The sequence below is a fragment of the Mustela lutreola genome, chromosome 6, assembly GCF_030435805.1.
Source record: "Mustela lutreola isolate mMusLut2 chromosome 6, mMusLut2.pri, whole genome shotgun sequence".
NCBI classification, from domain to species: Eukaryota; Metazoa; Chordata; class Mammalia; order Carnivora; family Mustelidae; genus Mustela; species Mustela lutreola.
The window spans coordinates 70,310,255-70,331,367 of NC_081295.1; the positions used below are offsets into that span (position 1 = coordinate 70,310,255).

General features: G+C 41.7%; 1 protein-coding gene across 21 annotated transcripts in view; it reads left to right on the forward strand.

Annotated features, from left to right (window-relative positions):
* EPB41L2 (erythrocyte membrane protein band 4.1 like 2) overlaps positions 1 to 21,113 on the forward strand; it is a 207,876-nt gene that overhangs the window by 123,141 nt on the left and 63,622 nt on the right. For all 21 annotated transcript variants that reach the window (XR_009354637.1, XM_059177554.1, XM_059177559.1 and 18 more), the window contains exons 4-5: positions 4,007 to 4,111; positions 18,644 to 18,686. Coding sequence is in view for 20 of the 21 variants with exons in the window: in XM_059177554.1 (XP_059033537.1) it covers positions 4,007 to 4,111; positions 18,644 to 18,686 (148 nt within the window). In the remaining variant the exon portion in view is untranslated. The remainder of the gene's footprint in view (positions 1 to 4,006; positions 4,112 to 18,643; positions 18,687 to 21,113) is intronic.

The following is a 21,113-nucleotide window of genomic DNA, read 5'->3' on the forward strand; positions in this document are numbered from 1 at the left end:
TATGAAGCTGTATCATAGGTCCTTGGTTAGTATTCTTTGGACCAGTTGGACCAGGTCTCTAGTTATTTCTAGAGAGGTAGATTCATAGGACTTTGTTTTCGCTTGGGGAACTTCCTTTTTATTTTGTCATTTGACAGTAAATTTTCCAGGACCATCCATGTCTTATTTATCATTGTTTTCACGATGTCTTAGCAAGGGAACTAAAACACATTAGTTGCTGGATCAGTCTGTGTGGAGCCTTTCACCTTGGCAAGCTCTGGCAGTCTTCTGAGAGTGGAACAGTATACCTGGCAGGCATTGTGTATGACTTGTCCATTATGGATGGGTCATTTTTCTCCCTCTTACTTTATTCTCCAGTATCTTTTGTAGAGAAATTGGCTCCATCAGACTCTATAAACATCCAAAGTGAAAAAGAAGTTCTTTCGAATATGTTCTTTCTCTGCCTTGTGATGGAAGTAATTTCCTTTCAGATTATTTCAGATGCCACAGTCTTGGTGAAGCTGTGGTTTTTCTCCAACCCCGTTACTCATCACTTGGTATTTGTATCTTTCAGTACCTGCCCCACGGTATTTCTGCATTTTTATCTTCCAGCCAGACTTTGAGTGCATGGAGGGTGGAGAGGTTGAATGGAAGCTTCAGTAATATCTGTGTGCAGTTAAGATCTAATCAAGCATTTCACATTCCAGTTTCCTGGAGAAGGGGAGGAGAGAATAGCAGAGAAGCAGTCTGAGCCTCTAGAAGATACTTTGGCATTTGTTGCATGTGGACTAATGAAAGAACAGTTGCCAACAGGATTCAGCTGGCCGAGTAGGGCACTTGATTTGGCACGGTGAATGTACTGTCTCACTGGGAAAATTTGGCCCTCACAGTGAGCTGTAAGATACTTGTGATTTCCTTTTACAGTTACAGAGACTCAGTGGCTTGCCTATCGTCACGCTTGTGTAGTAACAGTAAAGTGCCTACAGGCTGTTGAATGACCAGGGGACTGGGTCTGACTCCACCCCCTGTGCTGCTGCCTCTGGGCTGCCCAGCACACCACCGCCCAGTTGTGGTGCTGAGCTTTGTGCATGTTTCCCCCTTAGTCCTTCAGGGGAATCCGTGAGAGCATGTTTCTATTTTTGAAACTGAAACCAGTGAGAAAGTATGATTTACTAATAAAGTTTCACTCTGATCCTGTGTTGGAATATGTTTTCTCTTTGGACTGAGGTAGATGTATTTTCATAGACATTTATTATCTGAAATATCCTTTTTACCCTAATTTCAAGTTGTGTTACCATAAAATAGTATGACTTTCCTTTTGATTCCGTGACATTTCTTCATGATATCTACAGCTAACTGGTTTTAGTAGTTTGCTCATTTGAAAGTAGTTGTCACATAGAGCAAGACATTTTTAGAGATGATAAGTTTGGGAACTTTATTTGATTGAAGTTCAACTTCTTATATTAGCTTCTGCTGAGTTTTTAGTGTCTTTCTAAATAAGACGTTGATCTCTGTTTTATAGTAGATAAAATGTTCCCTGCGAGTCCTTTGTATCTCGTAAATGCATGGGGGATGATGTCCAAGTAGATAGGTGTGGTCTAAGCTGTAGCTGACTGCTGTCTTTGCCATCTCAGATAAGGAAGGTTCCTAACTACAAAGTGGATGCTGAAATTGTAGCTAAGGTCAGTCACTAGAAGCCTGAAGAGGTGAAATATCATCTAATTAAAAATAAGTATGTTACATATAGTATACTACATAGTTGAATCAGTAAGCATTTTTTGACCAGCTGTTATGATGGACAGCTTTCTGGTCACTGGGCATTCAGAAGTGAACAATGTTGTTGAAATTCATGTCTGAGAATTCACTAATTCTATCTTAAATTATTGATTATCTCTAAAATATTCTTTGAGGTGCCTGGGTAGTCAGTTAAATGTCCTGCTCTTGATTTCCACTCAGGTCATGACCTCAGGGTCACAAGATTGAGCCCTGTGTCGGGCTCCATGTTGAACGTGGAGCCTGCTTAAGATTCTCTCTCTGCACCCCTTCTCTGCCCATGTATGTGCACATTCTCGCTTTAAAAAAAAGAAATTCTTTTATTTGCAACCATATCTCTTCATATCTATTCCAGGTTCCTATAAAAAGACCATAGTTTTTACTGTATGTTTAAGAAAGCCAGCCATCATGCTTTGAGTTCCCTTCTCCTCATAAAATTAATTTAAGATACCTCTAAGCTCAGAATTTTAATTATATAGGTTAATAATTGCATGCAGATCAAATAATGAAATTGAGAGCCTTTCACTGTAAAAGCTTAAGCCAAAAATCTCATATAAGTGAAATCAGTCACTTTTCATGTTATAGAGCTCACCAGCTTCTAATAATAAGAGCCAATATTGATTAAGCCCGGTATGCCACCCACACTGTTCTAAGCTCCTTGGATGTCTTATAGCTCACTTAGCACTCACTGCTCCCATGGTGCCTTCTGTTGCTCCATATCACAGATGTGCAAATTAAGGCAAGTAGAAGTAAAGTGGCTTTTCCTTGGCCACATAATTTGTAAGTGGTCAAGGTACAGTGCTTACTATGCTGAAATAATTTGTCTTTTTATCCTTCTTCCCTCTACTGTTTGGTATAATTCTATTCTTCTTTTTTTTTTTCCCCCTAAGAAACATTATTATAAAAGGTACGGTAATGAAAGTTCCAGATTATCCTTTGCATGTCTTTCAGACATGAGTTTTCCACCTCTACTTCCACGAAGCCTAGGAAGAAAAAGCTAGAGAGAAACCAGCCCTTGAATTGAGTTTCTCTGAAACTGCCTTTTGCAGTCCCTTATCAGAGTTGTACTTATTTGACATTAAATGTCCTTCATATCTTACTGCCTTGTTTAAGATACATCTGTGAAAGACATTTATTTCCACACAGTGGATGAATGAATGAGTATCCATTTTGAGAGTGTAAGGGCATTCATCCTGAGGATGAAAATGTCTGAGGGCGGGTTCGGTTTTCACTTGAGGTCCAATAGCTGCTTATATCATTGCGGGGTAAGGGGAGGCCTGTGTCTGAGACCTCACAGTTGGGCCTGCCCAGGGATATGCATCTTAATTGGGAATGTCACTGCTTTATGTTTTGTCACCGATTAGACAATGAACTTTTCTTCTGTGGCTGTTAAAGTCTTTTATATCTCTGTGGATAGCAGTTTCTTAAAGCATTTTTTTTTTTTTTTAAAGATTTTCTCTATTTATTTGAGAGAGAGAGAGTGCAAGAGAGAGATGGTGGGAGGGGGAGAAGCAGGCTCAGAGAGCCTGAGGTGGGGCTTGATCCCAGGACCCCAGGACCTGAGTTAAAGACACACGCTTAACTGACTGAGCCACCCAGGGAGCCCCAACAAAACAAAACAAAATACAGCAAACTATTTAAGGCAAAAGTTTGTTACATCCTTGGAGGCAACTGATTTTATTCTCCCAGTTCTGTTAGTATCTTAAAGTTTTGTCTTGAAGACTGAATGTCTTATCATTATCAAGAGAAAGCCTAACTTGAATTGAAAACAATTTTATTTCTGTTCTACCAATATCATGGAACAGAAATCAAACCTAAGTACTGATGGGATAAATGATGTTAAGATACAGTGAAGAGTAGGGTCAGATAATTTTCCTGGGGGAATGCCTTGTAGAGAGGACATAAGCCACCTTAAGGAATTGAGAGGGGCAGTTTGGACATATTTCTGTACTATTTAAAAATTAAATGAACTCCTAGCACCTTACTTTTTGAGTCCTTTTTATATTTTTGTGGAGTAGAAAGTAAAGCATAGAGCATTAGATCATGTTTTCATTCTAGAATTTATGCTTTGTATATATGGTGGGGAGAGCGAGGATTCTAAAGTGAAAAAGTTGTTCGTCGCTCTTTTGTATTATAAAAGATTGGGAAACATTTTATATTACACTAAATATTATCTGATGTGAATTCCTTCATTTATAGTATTCATGGAATCTTCAGTGCTTGAAAAGTAAAGATACCTTTTCTTTTCCCTCAGAAACGTGCTAAGGGACAAGTGTTATTTGACAAAGTGTGTGAACATCTCAATCTTCTGGAGAAGGACTACTTTGGACTTCTATTTCAGGAAAGCCCTGAGCAAAAAGTAAGTGAAATGATTCACGTTTATTTGTATCTTCTTAGAAAAATGTTGTATTTTTTTTATGCAGTATAAAATTTTGCGTTAAAATTTATGACATTTTATATCCATTTTAGAAATTTGGTAAATATAAAAAACCCATGCAAAGAGAATCACCTATAACTTATTGCCCTTGTGTGTATGTTTTTCCACTAATACTGTAAGCAGAGAGAATGGAATGTCTTATTCGGTGTTAATTATTAGAGACTGAAAGAACTGATTTAAAAATTTTTATGTTGGATTTTTAGCTCTTGAATTTCACTTGTATGGTAGAAATTAAGCATGCCTGAAAAGCAGGGAAGGAAGCAAATGGGAAGGAATGTCAAGAGTATTGGACGCTTGGGAGAGAGCGTTTGCCTTGCTGTACAGATTGTGGTGGCTGTGTGGGGTAAACGCATTCTCTGCCCTCTTGGGTTACTGAGAAGCAAAAAAGGAGGTGAGGTAGATTCAGGTAGTAGATTCGAGCGGTTCGGACCCCTTGTAACTCTGCCTGACATCAAGAGTGTTGAGATTGTTCTGCTCCAGGAATTTCCCAACAGGATCAGACTGCTGTAATGCTTGATGCTGACCATTAGCATTCCAGGGAGTGTCAGGGCCTCTCAGTTTTGTATGTAATTTTAAGGAGAGAACGATTACGGTCAACTATTTTACCAGAACTATTAAAGAAAGAACTATTAATCCAGTCTGGCAGTTAACTAACCTGCAGCCTTCTGTCTTAGTCGACTAGTCTGGGCATTTCTAACGTAGTACCATAGACTCAGTGTTTTATCAACAATGCTGGAAGGCTGGGAAGTCCAAGATCAAGATATGCACAGGTTCAGTGTCTGATGATGGCCCACTTTCTGGTTCATAAGGGCATGCCTTCTGTGTCCTCACAAGTGGAAGGGATGGGGACCTCTCTTGAGCCTCTTTTATAAGGGGACTACTTACTCTTCCTGTTCACGAGGCCTCCACCTTCGTGACCTCATCACCTCCCAAGGGCCCCACCTCCAAATATTGTCACACTGGAGATTAGGTTTCAACTACAAAGGGTATGGACGGCCTCACACATCCATTCAGTCTCTAGCACTTTCTTTCTTCCTTGTTAAGAAAGGACTGTTTCCTCTTTTACTTGACTTTAAGTAATGGGATATAACTGGGGGAGAAGATACTGAGTGTAGGGCTACACTCAGTGTAGGACTGAGTGTAGGATAAAGTTTTCATCCTGTTGCACCCTAGAGTGAAGCCCTTTTAGCTCTATTAGACTGAGGTTGTGGAGAGACTCGCTGAGATCGGGCTGAGATAGTTACTTTCTTGTATCTAACATTTTTGTCACAGTCAATAGAACAAAATAGCGAGTTGAGGAACATAGGCGGTGAAGTTTATTTGCCCACATGCTGTCATTGTTTATGTGTCCTGGTAATGAAATACAGGGAATTAAGGGTGATAATTACATATAAATCAAGTTTTCTCAATTTGTTTAGTCTTAAAGCTTTACTACTTAATTGGTGGTTTAATTCCACATTTAAACAAAAGACAATTAAATTGCATGCCTGCTGCAGAATAGTATTCAAGTATTCTTATTAGAATTCCATTTAGAATACTTTTCTCAGAAGTAGTAACATATTAGGTATTTGACTAAATAAACTAGGTGCTCCTTTTAGACATGAAATGAAAAGGTGGTTCTTGATAATATTTCTAATCCTCTGCCCTTCTGCTGGTCCTCAAAACTATCAAAGAGGAAGTGATGGGAATTTGCCCATCATTATCCACTTTTTCCTGAGATTACATATGGGGAGAGTCATAAGAGCATTTAAACTTTGTGAAAGAGAGAAACCATCTAGCATATTGTAAAATATGAGAAGAACACATATTGTTAGTAGAAACAGGATATGCTACATAAAGACATCTGGTATTTCTGCAACCCTAGATTTACATGTGAAAGAGTGGTATTTAGATAGTAGGATTCACTAGTTTTTATTTTTATAACTTCCAACATATGTGTCTAGTCCATGTCTTTGACCTGAATCTCAGACTCTTTTTAACTTCCTATTGGACACTGCACTCAGTTGTCTTAGAGCAAACTGGCATCTTCCCCTTAAACTTCATCTGTCCCCTGAAGAGTGGATATTGGTCACTTCCACTCTTTCCACTGCTTGTCAGTCAGAGAGGTCTGTATTTTCTATCCGATAACATACCTTGCATAGTTTTCTTGGTCCTCAGTTTTGGCTTTGGTTTAGACCCCTGTCCTCTCTTGCTGTGACGATTTTGTTACCTTCTATGGGGGTGAATGGTCTGGTCCCTGGCCCCTAGGATCACACTTCACACTGTTGCTACACAGAGTTCTCAGGAGTGCATATGGGATCTTGGCACTCCCTGGTTTAGCACCATTGAATGGATCCAATCTGACCCAATCAGTATGACTGACAAAGCCCTACTTTGTTTGTTTCATTTCTCATTAACCTCCCACATACATACACTGCACACCAAAGTTCTCTCCTAACAAGAGCCCTGTTGGTCTGTACCATATCTGCTTGAACATACTGTTCTTTACATTTGGAACATCCTTTATTTGAATGCCTACTTTAGATTTAAGAACACTACTCCAGGGGATTCCCCTTGACCGCTTTCCATTACCATTTCTCCTGTTCCCCACTTGAGGAGAATTGACCACTTCTTCCATCTGCTATTTAGACATTTAGCACAAATCTCATTTGTGTCACCCTTTCTTCCCAGTACTCTCAGAACTTCTTCCCATTACTCTAGGAACTCCACACCCTTTTATTTTTATAGCCTCAGTCTTTCTAGACATTAACAAATATTTATTAAATACTGCCTTTGTGCCATCTTATACGCTTTAGGATGACCACTAGCAAAAATATAAAATAAGAAATGTTAGCAAGGATATGAAGAAACTGGGACCCTCGTGCATTGGTAGTGGGAATGTTAAATCATGTAGTTATTGCAGAAAACAGTATAGAGGTCACTCAAAAAATTATAAATAGAACTATATGATCCAGGAATCCTGTTTCTGGGTATATGCCCAAATGAACTGAAAGCAGGATCTTGAAGAGAGATTTGCAGACTCATGTTCATTGCAGCATTACTCACAATAGCTGAGAGGTGGAAGCAAGCCAGTGTCCACCAATGAATGAATTGGATAAACAATATGTGGTAGATACAAAATGTGGTGAATGGAATATTATCAAGCCTTAAAGAAGGAGATCCTGTCACATGCTATAACATGGATGAATCTATAGGACATTATGTGAAACAAGCCAGTCACAAAAAGATGACAAGCACTGTGATTCCGTTTATATGAGATATCCATAGTCAAGCTCGTGGAAGCTGAAAGTAGAACGGTGTTTGCCAGGGACTAGGGCAGGGGGGGAAATGGGGAGCTGTTGTTCCATGGGTATAGAGTTTCAGCTGTGCAAGGTGAAGTTTCAGAATCTGTTGCACATCAATGTGAGTATAGTTAGTATTGCTGAACTATATACTAAAAATTAGTGAAGATGGTAAACTCTAGGTTAAAAATATTCCCTGTATGCAGGGTGCCTGGGTGGCTAAGTGAGTTAAAGCCTCTGCCTTCGGCTCAGGTTGTGATCCCAGAATTCTGGGATCAAGCCCAGCATTGGGCTCTCTGCTCAGCAGGGAGCCTGCTTCCTCCTGTCTCTCTGCCTGCCTCTCTGCCTACTCTCTCTCTGTCAAATAAATGAAATCTTTAAAAAATAAATAAATAAATAAATAAATTCCCTGCATGCAAACCAGCGTATTACTGTGAATCCAGCAGTAAATAGTTAAGACAAAGACTGTCTTCGCAGATGTCCCCACTATGTTCCAGCTGAGGAGACTGTGAAGAAAAAGCTATATGGTTATCAAAATTTGGTTACTGCTCTATAGGAAACAGTATTAATGGTGAGGACAGCTAAGAGTGAATGCTGCTTGAGGAAGGAGAGACCTAAAGTGGGTGGGCTTGAGCTATTGGGGGGTGGGATGAGAGGGGGTTAAACAGCACTGCTCACCAAAAGGAGGACATGGCCTCAGTTGAAGTTGTGGTAGCAAAAGACAAGTAACGAATTTCTTTTTAAGATTTATTTATTTATTTGAGAGAGAGAGAGACAGTGAGCAGAGGGAGACAAGCAGACTCCCTGAAGAGTGGGGAGCCTAACATGGGGCTTGATCCCAGGACCCTGAGATCATGGCCTGAGCCCAAACCAAGAGTCAGATGCTTCATCAACTGCCACCCAGATCACCCTAGTCAGATAACGAATTTAAGAGAGATTGAGGAAGGAGGTAAAAGCAATCTGCTGACATAACACCAGTAAGGCCTAGATTTTTGGATGAATGGAGATCTCATTTAGTGAGTTGGGGAGGGCCTAGTTAGGGGGATGGTAGGGCATATCATGAATGTCATTTCAAGACATGTTTACTTTAGGTCAGATAACAACTTTTAGAAGAATAAGTAAATTTTATATATATTTTAAAGAATGAGTGCTAATATTGCCTGGGTGGCTCAGTCAAGTAAGCATCGACTCTTAATTTTGACTCAGGTCATGGTCTCAGGGTTGTGACATTGAGCCCTACATCAGACTCTGTGCTGGGTGTGGAGCCTACTTAAGATTCTCTCTCTTCCTCTCCCTCTCTCTCTGTGTCTCCCCCCGCCTCCTTTTTTTTTTAAAGTGACTTCTGGCATGGAAGAAATTCTCATGGTGGAACTCCAGAGTTCAGTGTGGTGGTTTTATTTCTGGACAGGAATATCCTATTTATATTGAGGCTCCAAGTTAGGCATACTTATTTATAACTTTATCTTAGAATTAGAAAGTGACATAAAAAATATTCCGAATGGGGGTCAGGGTGGCTCATTTAGTTAAACATCTGACTCCTGTCTCAGCTCAGGTCTTGATCTCAGGGTTGTGAATTTGTGAGCTCCATGTCTAAACAAAAGAAACATGACTATTAATAGCCGATCGTTTTGGGATTCTCACAATGCTGCAAGCAAGGTTCTATGACTTCACATATGTTGTCTCCTACAGCCCTAAAAAGTTGATATTGTTAAGCACACTTTGAGCTGAGGCTTAGAACAGTTAAATAATTCACCCAAGGCCACCGAGGCAGTAAAAATTGAAGGTAAGATTCAAAACCAGGTAAACTAAGAAGGAAAAAAAAAAACCAAACCATAATCGTCCTTAATTTTGTCAGTTAAAGGCATAAAAATGGGTACACTATTTTATAGCTATCCTGACTGGAAAAATGGAAGAATGTCGTCTTGCCTTAGAGGGATTTTTCATCTTATGAAATCCTAAAAACATCCTGCAAGACTTCATATATGGGTTGATGGAAAGTATTACGTGTTGTGTTCCCGATATGAGTTTTTCCAGTTGATATTTTTGTAATAGTATCAATAAATCTAAGGGACATCTTGACTTACCAGTACTGATTGTGAGATTCCATGCCAGTGCTTCTCTAAAGCAACATCCCCTTCCCCCCCCTTTTTAGACTTATTTATTTTTTGAAGAAAGGGAGAGCGAGAGAGAGCTCCCAAGAGCTTGTGCAGGAGGGGCAGAGGGGAGGGAATCCCAAGCAGACTCCAAGCTCAGTGCAGAGCCCGATATGGGGCTCCATCTCATGACCGTGAGATCATGACCTGAGCTAAAACCAAGAGTCAAATGCTTAATGGACTGTACCACTGAGGCGCCCCAAGGACTTTTTCCTTCTTGTCAGAATTAGCTGTGGGACAAATTTCCAACTAGGAATCCTATTTTTCTGCTATCCAGTCTTTCTTACTGTTAACTCCACCCAGGCACCCATACATGTACCCACCCACCCCACCACTTAGGCTCACTGGCTATGCCATGATTCCATTCTTCCCAGTTTAAAAATAGTCGTATCGCTATTTATATATGGGATACTGAAGGGCGTTATGTTATGGGCTGTGTTAAGTAGGTGGGATATAACCTTATCCCTCACACATTTGGAGACAGAAAATAGATAAAACTTTTTGGTCAGTTTCTTAGTCCATTTGGGTTACTATAACAAAATATCAGACTGGGTGGCTTATCAAAACAAATCATTCACATTTCTGAAGGCTAGAAGTTCAAGATCAGGGTGCCAGCATATTTGGTATCTGGTGAGGATCTACTTCTGGATTTACAGTCCCTGTCTTCTTGCTGTGTCCTCACATGGTGGAAAGGATAAAGGAGTTCTATGGAATGGCTTTTATAAGGGGTGCTAATCTTGATCATGAGGGCTCCACTCTCATGATCGAGTTATCCCCAAAGGCGCCACCTCTTAACACCATCACATTGGACATTAGGATTTCAGCATAGAAATTTTAGGGGGACACAAACCTGACCATGACAGTCAGGCTAATATTATCTGAGTACATAGGTTTCTAGTAATCTCAGTTCAATGACACAATTTAATATTCCCTGTCCTCAATATCAGCTGGACATTTGTTAATGACTAGCTAGGGGACACTTGCAAGTTTTATTAGCTTGACAAGGGTCTGAAAATTTTATATTATTGTATATTGGCAAATCTACGAATTTTAGAAGTGATATTAGCAGGTTAGAAATAACATTCTGTCCTAGAAATTGAGAATTTTGACCAATATACTGGATGGGGGCAGAAAAGGGACATTCTGCCCGGAAGAAAAGGAGTAGCTCCAGTGTGAACAAGGACAGTGTGCATGAGAAATTTCTGGCTATTTGACGGGACTGCAGGGTGCGGTAGCCCCTGAGTCTCTGTACAGGAGGGATCTGGAGCAACTGGCAAGTTGGAAGGAGGAGCTGGGTACTTGTCTTGAAGCTGTGTTTCCTCAGCAAGCACAGTGTTTATTTAAAAAAATTTTTTTTGAAGATTTTATTTATTTATTTGACAGAAAGTAGGAGAGCACAAGCAGGGGGACTGTCAGAATGAGAAGGAGAAGCAGGCTCCCTGAGCCTGATGTAGGACTTGAGCCCAAGACCCTGGGATCATGACCTGAGCCAAAGGCAGTTGCTTAACCAGCGGAGCCACCCAGGCGCTCCAAGCACAGAATTTAACTTACATCATGGGTAAATTTCGGGTGCCTTGTGGGGAATCCTGATGATCCTGGGAAAGCTAGGCAAAGAACATTTTTTTGGAAGGTCTTGTATCTTATGCTAAGGACTTTTATCCTGATAGGAAGGGTTTTTAGAACGTGACATTGTTTGCATTTCAGAAAGAGTAACCTGTTGATGATTTGGAGGGAGATTATAGGGGACTGAGACCAGAGGCAGGAAGGTCAGTTGTCTAGACCAGAGGTGATGGAAACTAGGGTATGACATAAGGAGGAAAGATAAAGAGATAGAGATACTGAGTAGGGAATGTCTGTAGATGACTTTGTGGCCCACCATCTCTGTGGCATGAGGGCGATGGAGGGGTTGGCAGAATAAGTCCCACATTTGGCGCTTGGTAGCTGGGAAGCTTGTTGTAGACTTTTTTTTTTACAAAGGGACTTTGGAGGAGGAGCAGCAGTTTGGGGTTGGGGGTGGAGATAAAATCTCATTTTCATTTTGCTAAATTGGAAATACTGGTAGGGTGTTGGCTACATGATGTTTGGGGATCAGGAAGTGGGTAGGTGAGGGATGAGGAACGTTAACAGTATATTGACTATGAGAGTGGGGTGGGACACCTGCCTGGCCCAGTTGGTTAAGCGCCTGCCTTAGTCATGATCCGGGGATCCTGGGATCGAGCCCCATATCAGGCTCCCTGCTCAGCAGGGAGTCTGCTTCTTCCTCTCTCTCTGGTACCTCCTCACTCCTCCCCAGCCCATGTTCATGCTCACTCTCTCGCTCTCAAATAAGTAAGTAAACTCTTAGAGAAAAAAAAAAAAGAAGAATCTGAGATATTTAAGAAAATTTGGTTATGAGGAGAGGTCAGGTGGGAGAATGAGAAAAGAGAATAGAGGCCGGCACCGTCCAGTAGAACTTGATGATGCTGAGATCTTCTAGACCTGCTCTGTCTATCTAGTATGGCAGCCATGAACCACAGATGGCTATTGATACCTTGAAATATGGCTGGTGTGACTGAGGAAGTGAAGTGAAATTTTATTCAATAGTACAAGTTTAAATGTAAGTAGTCTCTTGTGACTGCTGGCTATTATATAGGACAGTACAGCACATTTCCTAAGGATTTGGGGGGTTGACAGATTTGCTTGGATGGAAAGAACTTCGGCTTTGGCTGTGGGGATGCCTGAGGAAAGGGTAAGGTTGGGGAGAGAGGAAAGGGATGATGATGTAGGACTCTGAAGTCAAGAAGAGGGTAAGTCTTGAGTAAAACGAGCAGCTTCATCCCCTGAGTCTGCAAGCAGTAAGCCCAGGAGTGGTGCAGCCGGAAGTAAGTCTGTGTCAAGTGAAGTGTGGGCTCAGAGCTCTGAACCCTCTGCTAAAAGTGACGAGGGCGTAGCACTGGGGACCCAGAGAGGCAGGCGACTAAGAACAAGTATGTGGATTGCTGTTGACAGTGCAGCCGAGATTGGAGCTCAAATAGTAGTGATGGCAGCAGAATATATTGGTGTGTGCCCTCTGCACCTTGGGAGTAGTAATGGAGAAGTGGAGTATCGTGGGGGTCCCCAGTTGGCAGTGGTTATGGTAAGATCAATGGATGAGCTAGAAAATGGGAGCTGCCGCTGGAATGGTAATCTAGCTGATTATTCACGGGGACCCGGGAGGGAACATGCTGAAGCTGAAATGGGATAACGATTTGGGAGAAAAGAAGCTAAGAGCAGCTGCCGTGAAAATAAATGGGTAGAAAATTAGGAGAGGAAGGGGTTGTACCTAAGAGTAGGATGATGAAGTCTAACGAGGTGAACCCTGTGTGGTGACAGGACCTCACGTTCTGCATGAGAGGGGATGGCTGGAGTTCAGGAGAAGCTTGGGTCCTTGAGGCAGAGAGTATTAGGATAAAGTTAAATTTGGAGAGGGGTTCTATATAGGATCCTCACTGATTGATGAAATGTGCAAAAGTTTGAAAAGGAACTCCTATTTCCTTATTTTACCTTGTAGTTTCTCTTGTGACATGGGAGATGAAAATGCCCATATAGTTAGGCACAGGCTTTGTTATCTAGGCTTTAATCATATGACATGGAGGGAATAAACGGGGCGGGGGGGTTCCTTTCTGAGATGCGGACTTGTCAGAACATGAATGCTCACATGTAATTGACAGTATATTTTTCATGTATAATCTGATGTGCTTTCATAACTTTTGCATAATTTTTTATTCCTTGTCACTGATGAAAACAAAATTCAGTCCTCAAGATGTCTAGGCAAAAAACCTCTTATTTTTCTAAAGTAGATTTGAATGGTGTCTTAATTTTTCCACAGAATATCATTTCCATTGTATCAGCTTAGCTTAATCAGTCCTGTTGAGCATGACCCATGCAGTTTCAACAATAGGATACTGTACGGTACAGGAACTTAAGCTGCTTGCTTCATGCTGGATGTTATCCGTATTTATAGAAGTTTCAGTGACTTATTTCAACATAAGTTGAAGGTGAGGTAAACCCATAGTTATTTGTATGAAAATTTTCCATGGAGAGAAAATCTAAACTTCTCTTCACTTTTAGTGTAGTACTGTGTCTCCTGGTTGAGATCTTGGGTTGGAAGCCTTTCAGTTTACTCTTAAGTATGAAAATCTATCATTATTACTGTTAGAACTTTTTAATGTCTCTTGAGAAGTTTTATGTAAACTTTACTATGGAAAATGCCATTAAAAATATGTGGAATCAAGCAACATGTTGCTCATTTATATATGGAAATTTGAGTCCATATAGTTCTTGTATTCATGTCTAACTGGAACCATCATTAAGGGTTTTGGACTCTCTTTAAAGGGAAAAATATTGTCTTGAATTTTTGATGTTAATAGAGTTTGGCACCTGGCCCAGGGATTATGTTATTTTGCTTCAAGCCATATCGAAAGAGGAGTTTGTTACAAGTGTAGTTGTCATCCACAGCTAACTTTATGAAAGTTGATTGAAGTGTTTGTCTGATAGCGTGACCATTTCCCTCCAGAAACTCAAGCTAAAAACACAAATATTAAACTTTGTCATATATAAACTATTCTTTAATAAAATTCTATATTCAGTCCAGTGGCAACTTCTAATTCAAAGGCAGAAGTTTGAATCACGTTCTGCCAGATGCATAGTGAACATTTTTTTTTTTTTAAAGATTTTATTTATTTGACAGAGAGAGATCACAAGTAGGCAGAGAGGCAGGCAGAAACAGAGAGAGGGAGGAGGAGGCAGGCTCCCTGCCTAGCAGAGAGTCCAATGCGGGACTCGATCCCAGGACCCTGAGATCATGACCTGAGCTGAAGGCAGAGGCTTAACCCACTGAGCCACCCAGGAGCCCCATGGTGAACATTTTGCTGTAACACAGAAAGCTATAGCTTTTCAGCTAACACCAGCATTAGGGCAGTGTTCTGTCAGACCTCATTTAGGCAAAGGTATAACAAAGGGGATCTGCTTCAGCGCTATAAATTCTTAAGGGAAATTGCAGATTTTAGGCAAACTTACACTTTTAACATTCAGTAATATAGAGCTGGGTGAATTCAATGTCTCAGACCTGGCCAGACTGAGAAGCACCACAAGTTAGTGAGAAAGGCACAGTTAAGCATTTTGAAAAAACTTCTAACTCTGGGGTCTTAGCATCCAGCCTGAAAGGGAATCAGGTGAGATGGACATTTCTGGCAGTGGTTTGGGAGAGGGGGAGGAATTTGGAGGTAGGTGTTGTGACGGTGTCCTGGTTCCATATCTAGGTCTGCTTTGTTCAGTGGCCTGCCGCCCAGGCAGCAGCCCATCTGGACCATGAATGGGCTGCTGCTGTTGATGGGCTTGGCCTCTCCTCCTTGTCCGGTGGAGTGGTTAGCACCTTGGCAGAAGAAAGACTTTGGAGCTTGACATTATTGGATACAGCTGTTTAGTGTGATGTGGTGGAGTTCAATGACACACTTGTATGTGGGAACGTGGAAGGCCGTGATCTGCTAGGGCTTTCTGCGGGAGGTTGTCAACAATAGAATATTTAGCGAGTGAAGGCTGGGTGTCTATCTGTCAAGCCAGTTAAAGGACTTGAAAATGTCTACCTTCAACTTTTGGGAAAATAGATTAAAAGCCATCTGTGGCCATACTGCTCAAGGGATGGTCCAGGAGACCCCAGCATAGGCACTACCTAGAATTTGTTAGAAAGGAAAATTCCAGGTCCTTACGGTGAACATAGGAGTCATAATCTATGTTTTGACTAGGTCTTCAGGGGACTCAGGTAAACCCTTAAGGCTTCAGAAGCACCGTGTAGGGGGACCAAATATTCTTTTGAGGTGACACAATTGTAGAAGTTTGGAGTGTTACAAAAGCCAAGGGAGTAGGGGGCCCTGATGAGCCCAAGTGACTCATGGTTCCAGATATGTGCCAGTAGCCATGGACACTTAGGTAAGAGTGAGGCCATACCCGTTATGTGTGGACGTTTAGACCAAATTGTCTCTCAGGTTTTTCCTAACACCAGCGTCTTATGAATCTATATGTAACAATTCATAATCAAGGGTTTATCTTTCTGTAGATGTGTCTGGTAAGAATCCCACTCAGGATCTTGGTACTCACCAGAGCTAATTATTCAAATAATAGGCACTCTAATAAAAGTACTCTAACTTTGGTCTTTTAAGAGGACCAGAGCATGGCAGTGGGCAGATATCAGTCAACAGCTCTTAATTTAGTACTTAATGGTTGCCTAAAGCTGCTGAGTGCTGTGGAGGATACAGGTAATGGGGTCTCTGATCACCCCTGCAGAGTTGCGGGAGGGTTGGGGAGACCTCCTGACTCCACGGGGAGTGTTGGGGAAGTGAGCGTGCTCAGCAAAGGGAAAACCAGTCGGCAGGTGGCCGGAGTCCCTTCTGCTGCCACTGTTGGGTCACATCAGTAAACTCAGCCCACTTCGTGTATGGGTCGGGATCTGAAGAAAGGGAGAGAAGCCACTTCAGTCTTCCAGTATTCTGGCTGGCCATACTGTGGAAAGGGGCCGGGAGAATGACACCGCATCTGAATTTGGCTGGCTGGTGCGAGGAAACTTCTCACTCATCTCCTGGGTCTGTAGAGCTCTTTCACACTCTCCATGCTGTGCAGAAACCCTGCAGGCACGTTGTACAAGGGATTGGGGCTGCAGGCGAGAATGAAAGGTGCCAAGTGACGGGGACACAGGGCTATACCTTGGAATCCTAGAAGATGACGCTGCTCCCGCCATTGTCCTCCACCTTCTTTTTATTTATTTATTTATTTATTTATTTATCAGAGAGGCGGGGGGGGGGGGAGCGAGCACAGGCAGACAGAATGGCAGGCAGAGGCAGAGGGAGAAGCAGGCTCCCTGCTGAGCAAGGAGCCCGATGCGGGACTCGATCCCAGGACACTGGGACCATGACCTTAGCCGAAGGCAGCTGCTTAACCAACTGAGCCACCCAGGCGTCCCTGTCCTCCACCTTCTGCGGCAGGCATCTGTAGCACCTGTCACAGAGTGAGACCTGGAAGGGTCTGTCTGAGTTGTTGGAGACCAGGGAAGTCGTTTCCCTTCATGTTCTCTCTGCGTTCATGTTTTGAGGGTCCCTCCTCCCTTTCAGTTGACGAGCCGTTGTCGCTGATTCAGTTTCCTTACTGTGGTGGTTGCTTCCTTGGATGAAAGGCCATAACACATCGGACCCTCCTTCGTCTCTTCCCCAGCTTCTCCTCGTCTGGGCTAGAGACTGAATGGTGTTTTTCTCTTTCCTGTGTACCCCTCACACCCGGCCATTTGTGGGCCAGCTGTTGTGGGGAGACAGCAGCTGCAGGGCAAGGAAACTGAATGCCAGGCTCTTTCCTAAGGGGAGAATTCGAGCTGCTCCCCAACTTAGCTCTGAAGGTACCATGGAAGCGTCCCACTGACCCTCCGCGTTGATGGACCGTGCAGCTGGGACACCAGTAATATGAAACTCAGCCAAGCTATGGTAGTTCTTTATTGAGACGTTTGGGTATCACCAGTTTTAAAACAGAGCATGCATACCTTGGGTCCTTGCTGTCCTACACGCAAGCCATGAGCAGTGTAGTAAAACCCACTTTGCTTTCAAAGCCGCCTCTTGCCACTTTTTAATAATGGGAGTTAATGTTCTGTTGTTCCAGTTCAATAGGGTTGTTAAGACAGTAGGCTGTTATTTTCTGCCTAACGACAAACATCTTAATTATTTGCTTTATATAGCTGAAGAAAATTCTGTTTAAGCACAGATGTTATGTTATTTGGGATGCTTTTAGAATAAATGAAACTTATGTATTGTAAAGCTAATTATAGTTGACCCTTGAATACCATGGGGTCATTAATAAAGAGACAGCTGTGAAGTGAGTATTTGAGTGGTGTGGGTCCATTTGTGCACAGATTCTTTCAATAAATACAGGACAGTTTTGTAATTACTCATGATTTTCTAAACATTTTCTTTTCTCTTTATTATAAGAATACAGTGTATAACATATAAAATATGCATTAATTGACTTGTGTTTTTGGTAAGCCTTCTGATTAATGGGAAGCTATAGTAGTTAAGCTTTGGAGGAGTCAAAAAAGTTATATGTAGAGTTTTGACTGTGTGGGGGAGTCAGCACCCCTATCCTCCACATTGTCTGGACCTTAACTATTTTAGTCAGTATATTGTATCTTAAAAAATATATTTGTTCTGCATTAATGAAGATAAAGTAAGGTGAACTTTGAGAGGTTTGACTTGAGGAGGGCAGGGGAAGTAAATAATATATAGACAAAAAATGAAATATAATTTTTTTTGGTTGGATCTTTTGCTGTTAACTTGGAGAGATAAATGTTTAATGTCCTTAGGTGGTTTGAAACCACGTGGTCCAAATTTTTTTTTTTTAAGATGTAGTGGTTTCCTAGAACCTTTCTCAAAGGGTAGAAAGGGGGAAGCGAAAGGGAGTGCCTTATGATTTGACTTCCCACTTGGCGTGAAGTTTAAAGGACGTTACACGAAGACCAGGAAGAACACGACCAGCTCCAGCCTGACAGTGTTTCTCCAGAGCATTGTATAGTTGCAGGGAAAAAGAAAGTGTAGGCTTCAGTAGTTGAGATAATTGTGTCGGATTGGGGTGTATATACTTTGAAGAGCCAATTATTGTCCTTGCCTCAGCTGTCATTTCAGTGCCCACCGGGGCTGACTGCTGGCAGTCCTGTTACAGAATAAGGACTACATGTAGGTATATTGTGTCTCATCATTTGGATAGACGTTTGCTTTCAGATCCAAGAAAATGAGGCCCAAGAGACCCACCTTAAAAGTGTTTTAGTGTTTTATCTATAACACACACACACACACACACACACATTCAAAAACAAATCAATACTTAGCTCAGTGGAATGCTAATTGGTGAAAGCTGCTTAGAATAAGAATTTATGTTTACACTTAAGTATGTGAACTGTAAACTGTTCCATTTTTGGATTCTGAAATATGTTTTATGGCTTAATTAACCTTTTTCCCTCCCTCCTCCTGTAGAACTGGCTAGATCCTGCAAAAGAAATAAAGAGACAACTGCGAAGTGAGTATTTAAATAATCTTACTTCTTCATCTTTACATCTATTTCTTCTTTAATGAAATTCATAGGAATGTTGACTGGAATACTAGTGATTTGTGCATTTATATCATAAAGGAAGCTAAGGATACTAACAGTATTTTTGTAGAATCATGACTTTATTGGATACATGGCTTAACGACTATTCTGGTCAGGAGGTTCTAGACTCCTAGTCCTAAATATTCCCTCACAATGTCTACCACTCTGAAGTAATATCTGACCTTTCTTCTGGGAAAAGAATGAGGAGCTGCTTTGTGTAACTTTCACTGTTGATGTAAATTCTACTCTAGGCAACGAATTATGATGGCTTTGTCTACTTTGTTTTGGAAGTGTGTAATTGGTTTAATTAATAGGCTTGTCTCTGGCCCCAGAGGCATAGACACATGGCTCCTCGATGTACTGGAGTGCAGACTCCAGGGCAGGAAAGCCTGGGCACACCGTCTCTTCAGTCCTCTGTGACGATCGCCTTCTCTACTCTTTGTTCCACTGTCCAGGACTGCTCTGCATGCTCTTTGCATCTGGGTTTCTAGTCCGTCCCGTTGCATTTCCCCTTTGCTCTCATGGTAGACTTCCAAAGTGGCTTGAGCTGTGTCCCCTCACCAGCCACAGCTCCTTCAGCGGTTCTGCCTCTGCACTTGGCCTTGCCCATGGCCGGTCTTAGGATATCTGCCAGGAAACGTCAATGCTCCAGAAAACTCTCTGCTAGGGATCCGGATACTCAATTTACTTCAGAGTTGGTGAATGACCAAATAGAAAAGGTAGGGAGCCATGAAGAACTGAAATTTATAGACAGGAGAACTCCATTTTCAACAGCCCTTCCAGACTGTGGGCCCCAGAGCTGTCTAGGGAGGAACCATTTCTCTGAGTGCCGGCCTGCACGACACCCTTTGCGCTGTTGGTTTCATGCTCTGCTGATTGATTATTCCCAACATCAACACACTCTAACAAATCTGTACACTTCCCTTCTGTCCCTTCCCTTATGTCCCTCACCTTCTGTCTCATGTTAGGGCCTTTATGGCTGTTTTCTTCATTTCTTTTTCTTTCTCCCTGAATTCCTTTATCTTTTTGGTAGTTTTCCTATCGTCTCTTCTCTGCTTCCTTTTAAAATTCTGAGCATAAACCTTATTTTCCCATTTCTTCTCCTTGTAGACTCCTCTTTCTCTTCCTTTTAAAATAAGATATCGTTGAATAGAATGACTTTCCTGATTCATCCAGGATGGGGGTTTCTTGAGATGTAGGACTTTTAGTACTGAAACACCAACAATCCCGAGCAGACTGGGATGGTCGGTCACCCTGACTGTTACTACTCCTGGCTTTCCAGCAGCCCTTCCCAACCCTCTCTCTTCCCCCCTGCATTTATTATCTTGGTGTTTTGTCCATTTATGCTTGGTTCATCATGGAAAGGGGGGAAGAAAAGAAAAGGAGTAGTTAGACACAAAAGCGTTATGCTGACATTGTGGAAGAACCTTGGAATGTTTCCTTTTTCTTATGTATAGTTGTTCTAGGTCTGCAGAGTACATGAATTAAAAAAGGTATGGATGCTTGGTTCTTTGGCTTTATCTGAAACCAGACCTGCCGAGTAAGTGACCCACCCCATAGCAAGAACAGGATAACCTCTGAAATGTGATTGATGTTCCATTGACTTGTTTCCTATGGTCTGGTTTTGGCATTTTGTTGAGTATGTTTCTGTGTTGCTCATTTGAGAGTCCTGGAAAGTCCTCATTTTGGGAGGTAAGACTCTTGCTGATTATGAATCACGGTCTTCTGTTTTGATTATTTGTGAAGTTTTTTTAGAGTTATTTCAGGACCTTTGCCCCTGTGGTTTGGCAAGAGGAATAACAGTAACAAATACCATTTGGCTTTTTCGGATGGTTGGAGCTAGTTCTCTAAATGGAAACCTGGGCTGTTCCGATAGGGAAAGGAGGCTGAGGAGATTGGTTTAGCTGTTGCCTTTACCTCTTCCTTTCTGCTCATGTCAAAATGGACCAAAGAACTGCTTAGTTTTAGGCTCCCCCAGCTGCTCTTATACTTTGTTACTTTTCACGTAATAGGCACATAGCAAAGGTAAACGTTCATCTTTTTTCATTGACTTTTGAAAACTGACAGCCTTAGTTCCTGTTCAAAATTTTCTTTAAAACCTTCCTCTGATGTACATGAATAGGACCTGCATGGGTTCCTATATAAATGGTCCATAGCTAGATGGACCATTCACATATTGCCAGGAAATTTTGTGGTCACATTTAATGCAAAGTTTAGCATTATTAGTGCTAAAATGTAAGTGTTCTATTAGAAACGTCTCCCTGCAGTCCTACCCAGGCAAGCGTGTGCTCATGGTACAATCTGGAAAACAAAGAATAAGGCTCCATTAAGAACTGATGATCCTGTGCTGACTTT